Below are 8482 nucleotides of genomic sequence, written 5' to 3' on the forward strand. Positions count from 1 at the left end.
ATTTTCCTGTGCCAATCTCCTACTGGCAATTCAATTGAACAGTCTTTACAAGTGAACCCTGTTGCTTCTTGATCTAATGATATGTTAGACAGTATAATTTCCCATAGCTCCAGTCTGTATTGTACACTTTCAGTTCCCTTACAAGTCCCACTCATTGTGCTTCTGTCATTTTTATCAGATAGCCCTAGGAGGAAAATCTGCACAAGCATTTCTCTCTGGCACACATTCCACAGTTAATGCCACGCAGTCCTTAAAATGCCAATCATGCAGCCCTTTGTAACAACATATTCAAAATAAGGAAAGTGCTACAGTCTTTTAAACTGGGGCGCACAACACCTCAGCAAAATGGATTATATAAAAGTCATGCAAATATGGCAGTTTTCTTCAGTTTTCTGTGCTGTAGCTAGAAATGCAACAATATATTTACTACATAATTCTAGTTTTGCACAAGATGAATTTGCACCAAAGTTTTCTCCCAATACTTCTAGCCAATCACAGCGTGTGTTCATGTAGTAAATGTTTACAGTACATTAAAACAGAATCTATTTTAATGCAGCTATAAAGGGAAATAAGTTTAAAGCTACAGTCCAGGTTAACCAGCAGCCATTGTAGCCATCTGTACCATCTCCATAAACCTCAAAAGACCGGGTGCACTAGAAAACTGCCTTTTATTTTAGCTCCCAATTGTTACATGAATCCTACTATAATGATATGTCATTTTGCTTCGGCTTAGCATGCTGCATATTCACGATCCCATTACCTCCTCACTCAGCTTTCTCTTCATTGCAATTAGAGGATGCAGCAGACAGTGTGGTTTGTTGGTTTCTCATTTTAACTCCACAATTGCCCTTGCAGTCTGTAATTTAACTTCTGCGTAACAAGAGCCGATTTCCACTGGCTCCCTGTGGAATTTGTCAGGGTTCTGTGAATGAAGCAGTGGCCCTGCACACCTGGCTTTTGCGAGGATAATGCAGGCTCATGGTGTCTTTTACCTGTGCCACAGATGATCTCACATAAACTGTTGCAGGAGACACAAAAAGTCACAGGATATTCCATATTGATCTGTTCCTAATTAGTGATGTAGGTGCCTACAATCAAACCACAGACTCACCTCTTTTCTTGTAGGAAATTTCAACAACGGTCCCAGCCTACAGTAAAAGCATTTTAGAGCTGAATAACATCACAGAGACGTGCAAACTGAAACAGATCTTACTGTGTGAGAATTCTTGATGATTGTACGCAGAATCTTAAGAGAGGTCGTTATGTTGTAATTACAATGCTAACACACACAGCACACATTCAAATCTCTCACCTCTTTGGCAGAAATATAGGTGGGTTACCCACTTACAGTACACATGGCATTGACTGGCATTTACCTGCTTTTTAGTCAAATCTTAATACAGTTTTTGAGTGGCAAGAGATGGGTTTTTACTCAGTTCAAAGGGAAACGTTGCTATCAGATTATAAACACATGCTAAACTGCTTACTCTACTAGTCTCACTCCATCCTAACAATGTGTTCCTGGTTAGCTCAGCTTTTCCTTGCTGTTTGATTTAGGTTGACTAACGTGTGCCAGAGACAATCCGACATGCTGAATTGATTTGCAGGGATTCTGACTGTTTTTGGTCTGCAACCTAAAACAATACCATTGTTAATGGCCTTGTGCTTCGTCCAGCTGAGAACACTGTGCTTTGATCTTGGGCCAGAGAAAAAGGTAGTATAACTTGGGGATAGCTGTACTTTTTTTCAGGTTAACCAGAAGCAGAACTTCTAAACATATCATTTGAACATGCTGCAGCACAGGCAGGCAGGAGAATATCAATGTTATGTATCTTTACCAAGGACGACCCAAAGGAAACTTGAGATTCATTAAACTTTGCATATTTTCCCAAGAATGAATCACACTACCCAGACCACAAGACAATCCACCTTAATCTTGCCCTTTCGGCTAAAAGCAAAAATTCTTGGGCTGAATTAATGTTAATAAGCTGCATCTTTGGAGTTATTTCGAGTCTGCCTACAGGGCAGACACGTGCAAGAGCTCCTGGATATTCAAATAGCGTACAGAAAGTTGTTGTTTTAATTGAACTTTATTTGAACCTATTGGGAACATTGGGTGCTGTACAGTGTTAAATCGGAAGATGCACAAACAAGGAGGGCATAAGGTAGCTGTCCTTTATAAAATGCAACAGCATGCATTCATTTGCAAGTTAGTTAATGCTACTGCGGTGCAGATGTAAAGCATTCTGACGTACTGCTGAGACTGGCCAAATAATAAGAGTGACCTGCTACAGGAAACAGGTGAGGCTTGTCCAGTTTTGAAGGCTGCACATGGCTGCAGGTCATGCGTTCTGGTTTTGGTTTCTACAAACTCTTTCATTCCAGGAACACCTGGGAGACTGTCTTAATGGACACACCAGTCAATGCAGCCACTGTGTTCGGGCACCCACCATCATGCCCTTTGTGAAGTCACAGAGATCGAAATGTTATGTGACCACACTCATTTGCACACACTGTAGATTGGTGGATTTTCAAACTGTACTTACTTATTTGTACCTATAAGGAACAACTGCATTAGTTTGAGTTCAGACAACCAGATAATTAAATAAACGGTTTAACATATTTAAAAAATAAACTGTAAAACTCATCTGATATCAATCAAGCCAACACCAAATTATTCATGGAGAAAAAAACCCAATTCATTACTTGCAGAAAACTCGTCAAAATGCCAAACTTAACAAACTTTTACGAGCAGAGAAGTGGTCTGTCCACATTATCTGAGCTCAGATTCAAAACCTGCCTTGATTTTTATTGTATCTCCAAAGCATGGTTAACTAAACTCTCCAGGTGCGTCCAAATGTCATTCTACCTGCTCCATTTACTTCAGGCTGAGACAACATGAGGTCACATGATGCCACTGTGGCATGAAACAGGAGGACCATATCTAAGACTAAAGTCTGAACAAGGTCATTGTGACCAGTTAACCCTTCCACTGACTTATTTGTGGGTTTTTTTGTTGTTGTTGTAAAATTTAGTTATTTCCACGCAGTTAAAAAATGTGAACGTCTTCTCTTCAAGTGGTAAATATATAATATATAATAGCATATACAGTATATATATATATATATATATATGTGTGTGTGTATCATAGAATCTTGCAATGATTACATCATATAGAATATTTTTGATCTTTGTATGGCTAACTACATTCCAGCAGCAACAACGTCCCTAGGAATGTGCTGAATTTGAATTTCATCCCATCCCCTTCAGCGTCTCTCTCCCTCTCTCCCTCTTGCTTTCCGGGAGGATTTGGAGTCCAGACATGCTGAAGCCCAGGGGCTGTCGGTTAATGGCAGGTCACACCTAGCTCCAGGTGCAGTCACCTGGCTCCCTCCCAGATTGATCCCTCGGCTAGCAATACATGGAGCAGGGATACACAGAGGTGACATTCAGACTGCTCCACTGATTCTATTCACAACACCCTGTCAATGTTAACGAGGGCTGTATGTGACACATTATATTCATTTATGGACACTTTAAAATACTCTTAGGAATTCAGGTCTCTTCACCACAATGGGTTATTAAAATGGGCCACATGTACCAAGCATAGCTTTAATTTGCATAATAAAGCTTTTAAAGGTTCTGCAGGCGACGCAGATCTGTGGTACTTAATTGCTTGGTCAACTACAGTATGTCTGACTTAGAAGCAGGGTCTACAGCTAGTCAAAATCCCTATTCAAAAACACATAACAACGAGCAGAAGATTTAAATACCAACTCTGCCTCAGGTATAATTATCTAGTGGAAACATCAGGGTACTGGGCTCACTTTAAACCTGAGTATCTACTTCAGAACAAACTAGCTGATTGCTTTATATAACCCTGGGCAGTATGCATCTATACACAGACCGGTCAGGAAATCAATTGGAAACTGAAATCTCTGAAATGTGGTTGCAAACAGGACACTCCTGTCTGCAACCACACAGGCTGGTCAAGAATGCTGCATGACAGGGTCTGACATCAACTAAAACCACACCTGGCTTTCTGCAAACACAGTACAGTCATTTCTATTAAACACCAATCATTAACACACAACCAAGAGGATCCATTCCCATGCAACCACCTTTCTGTCATTCCTAAAAAACACACACTCATTAATTCATGTGTCATCTACATCTGATCAGGGTGTGCAACAGCATCCATCCATGCATCCATCGATCTGTCTGTCTGTCTGTCTGTCTGTCTGTCTGTCTGTCTGTCTATCCCAATCATTAACCAAAATTATTAGTAAAATCATTAATGTTTTGTTATTTTCTTTCCCACTGCGTCTCAAGGTTTTTTTTATTTTTTTTAGTGCTGTTAGCATCCTGTAACCAAAACAATGTATGCTGGAGTTATTAAAATTAACTTAGGGCATGAGTGCTTCTCACATGTCTGGCAATTATATAGATTAAAAAACACACAAAGCAGTATCTACGGGAAAATAAATGTTAATGTTAACATACAGTAACAAGTCCCAGCAGAAAGGCCAGCACTCTGGAAACACTTTCTGAATCTACCCACAACAGTAAAGTAATGTACTAAAAGTCATTTTTTATTGCCGATTCAGTGCATTCTTCTCTATGCTTCACAATCATGTCTACGTTTTGCCAGGCAGCTTACCAGACTAGACAGCTACTATATATTTCACCAGTGTGCAATGGAGTAAAATATATAAGACACACCATTGCCTGTCATCACTTTTCTGTCTTAAACATAAAATTAAAAAAAAACAGGACTGAGCTGAGTAAACCCATCCTTATTGGTTAATTATCTCCAGCAGCCTATATACTAGCATTGTTGTATGATTATGCATAGTCAATGAAGTTATATAATGTTATCTAAAGCATTTAAGGACAGGGTTAACTTCATAAACCCTTAAAGCATGGTTGCTACTGTAACTAGCTTTACTTGTTTTACAAGGCATAGAAATCAGCCTGAAAGGAGGCCCTGGGGCTTATACAGAAGTTCCACTGAACTTATAACCCACTGATGTCAGATCTATCAGTAAATGCAAGTAAAACAGTTTACACCAATATAAAATAAATACCACTGTATATAACCATCTCAAATCACAATGTCCTAGTTTCCTGTAGTATTACCATAATCCATACCACTAATGTCCCTACATAGGTCCTGCATTGCAGCGTGAATTCATTCTAAACAGTCTATCCTATACAAAATGTCTAAACCATTGTGCAGTAAACCTAGCCGCTAGTTACCAAGGCAACACTGCACTGCTGCTCTAATTGTAAAGCAGGGTAGACTGAATGCTATGGATAGAATCCATATTGCAGGAGATAAAAGGGCGAGACCTGATCTTCTTAGGTCAGCTTCGCGTTTTAAATTTTAGAATCCAATGCAATTATGAGGCCACACATTTGGAGATGTGGCTGTTGTTTGTCAGGTCTCTTTCTAGTGCACCACAAGGCCTGGATTGACGCGGTACACTGAGAGACATTGCACTGGCTTGTGCAACCGGCACCTCCAGCCCCCAAGTCAGTGAGCACAACCACCACATAGTTCATGAAGTTAAAAAAATAAAAAATAAAAAAAGACAGAATTTGTCTTAGTAAGTTAGTGGTCTACTGTGGCAGGGTAGCCAAAGTGACCAGACTCAGAGATAGAAAGTGCACTAAATGAAATACTTTAAATTAAATAATAATTACCAAACAAAACAAAAAGGCACAATGGCCAAATAAAGACACAAAATAGTCTTTAAAAAAAAAAAAACTCACTCACTCACTCCCTCCCAACCACTCCCTTTTATACAGGTTCTGCAGCTAATTGGGCAATTCGCACCTCATCAGCTCCAGCACCTTTCACACATTCCTCACACAAACCCATTCACTCAGATCCACACAGCAGACTCACATCCACTCGAAACACCACAAAAACACAGACTGGCTGCACCCTGTCACATCTACTCATTTATCACCTATTTTGGAAATTTTTAAATTAATTTTTACATGCCAATAACCTTCCACTTCTCTCCGTGCTCTTTTCACTGGCTTTCATGAGGCACTTGCCAATAACTGCCTAGAAGCATAGTTACCTCTCATAAACACATGGCGAACCCACAGCGGTGGATCTCAAATGAGTAAGTGAATGACAGTAGACAGTAAAGAGGCTGGACAATACATTAGAAACGCTGTCAATGGTTCAGGGCTCTCTGATTCAATGTGACGAATCTGTAAGTGTGCTCCGGAGGGCTATCCCATTACTCTTCACACTGTTCCTAGTGCAGGGATGGCAATAAGCCTTCAAATCGTGTAATAATGAAAGAGATATGAGATATAAATAAGAAGTAGGATTAGGATTAGGCTTGGAGCCAATATTGGCACACATGAAACTTAAATGTACGTTTTTATTACAAACACAAGGCGTGATATAGGTCGTAGTTTTAAAATGGGCTTGTTTAAGATGCTCCTGCATGTCCTTAATGTGCAGATACCATACACTAAGCTGATCCTCCAGTATCTATCTCACTTTACCCCATTTCTACACCAACAGCATCTCAGTACTTGTACAGCACACATTAACCCTGAAATGGCAGAATGAGGCAACAGATTCACCGTTTACTTTCTCTTTAACAGAAGCATGGGAGCTTCCCCTCTGGAACTTAACATCCCCCTTAGGCACAAAAGAGTCATTCACTGGGGTAGTGAAGGGAGCTTGTGCGTCTAAACTGGAGTCTGAAGGAAGCAGAAGACTGGACCACAGGCACACACAGGCTGCATTGAGAGGCAAGCAAGCGAGCTTTGACCAGCTAACCCACACAGGCTCTCTTTCTCCACACGGTGGATAGCCATCAGCCTCAATGAGATAACCATGCAATTGAAAGCCAGCAAGACAAGGGTCCATTGTGAATACAAGTGTTAAAATATGCAGGCGTCCTCCATGGCCTGTTATACAGTAAATGCTGTCTGAGACCCTTGTTCAGCACGGCTGGTGTGAAGTCAAGTAGCGGGACAAGCGATAGCATTGCAAACACTGTGTGTAGCTGTACCTAACTATCTCCAATGTATTCATTCTCGAGCTAGTTTTTTCGTGTACTGTACCTGCAGGCCTACACGATACGCTAGAGAATTTTGCAAAAGATTTTTTTTTAAAAATCCAGGATGTGTGAAACAGGATGAGAAAAGTCAACAAAACTAGCTTCAGAGCAGGAGGCGTGTGAAAGCTAGGGTTTTAAATCGCACTAAACCACTCCCACAGGGGGGCGGGGCCAGCGGGACAGACAGAAATAAGCCATACACGAAAAAACAGCTGGATAAGAAAATATCCGAATCCCTAACAGATGGTTTACAGAAGTGACGAGAAATATAGTTACTTTACATTGCATTTTAATAATGTTTTCACTTTATACGCAAAAATAAGTGTTCTCTTCATGTATAAGGTTTCAGTACTGCAAATGCCGAAGTTACGTATATATTAAGCATTCAAGTGCACTACGTTTTGTTCAGATAAACAAAGTGTACGCAAACAAGCTAAACTACTTTATTAAATGTTTGCATGTTTAGCATAGGTTTCAAATCTACTGTAAAATAACACAATAACAGGAAAATAAAATGCATGTGATTACCAGTCTTGCAGATATCTACCACACTGAATCCGGATGCAGTATTCAAGTCAATAATTATTTGTAGTTATTGAAATACTGGACTGGAACTTCGGAAACTACCACAGAACATAAAAGACGTGGGAAAAAAAAAGAAACGCTTACCACATTATTGAAAAAATCTGCTTCATTCAAATCCTCAAGATCCAAGAGACTGGAATTGTGGAAAAGTTTCTCTGAAGAGAAATTGTCCAGAATTGTGTCCATAGTAGCCACAGTTCTTAAAATATATACAGTATGTAAAGGGGGAAAAAAAACATATTTATATGTTTTTAACCGCTCAGTTTTTTTTTTTTTTTTAGTTTTTTTCGCTTGTGTTTGTCTCCGTGCACCTTTCCACTAAACACACCTCTTGTGATTTCGGTCAAGTCTGTCACTGCCAGCTGCGAGCTCCCTCGAAGGAGTCCGTTGATTAATATTCATTTATACACGCCTCCCAATTTTCCTGATTTCTTACTAAACCCCGCCCACCAAAGCGCAGGGGATTCGCTTTTAAAGAGACAGCGTCTGTATTGCACTTCGCCGAACAGCAGTCAAATATAATCCATTGCTTTAGCCGTGATGGCATTGCCGATTTGTTTTTTGCTCTGTTTTTAAATACAGTCAATTATAACAATTTAACTTGGACAGGAATAAATAAAATACTAAATACTCCACTGTTTATTGGGATATATAAAGCGTTAACTGATAATAAGAGAGGCGGGGGTAAACTTTTTTTAGGGGACACATTTATGCTCAGTATGCGAATATTTCTAGATTCTAACAAGAAATAAGAATAAAAATATGCATGGTATGCCATAGTACTGCAAAACTATATATATATA

General features: G+C 39.7%; 1 protein-coding gene across 1 annotated transcript in view; it reads right to left on the reverse strand.

The window, feature by feature from the left end:
• LOC121329474 (cyclic AMP-responsive element-binding protein 3-like protein 1) overlaps positions 1–8152 on the reverse strand; it is a 31615-nt gene extending 23463 nt beyond the window's left edge. The window contains exon 1 of the mRNA XM_041275026.1: positions 7764–8152. Coding sequence (XP_041130960.1) covers positions 7764–7865 — 102 coding nt within the window. The 5' untranslated portion in view covers positions 7866–8152. The remainder of the gene's footprint in view (positions 1–7763) is intronic.
• Positions 8153–8482: the final 330 nt, after the last annotated feature.

Source organism: Polyodon spathula, chromosome 17, assembly GCF_017654505.1.
Source record: "Polyodon spathula isolate WHYD16114869_AA chromosome 17, ASM1765450v1, whole genome shotgun sequence".
Classification (NCBI taxonomy): domain Eukaryota; kingdom Metazoa; phylum Chordata; class Actinopteri; order Acipenseriformes; family Polyodontidae; genus Polyodon; species Polyodon spathula.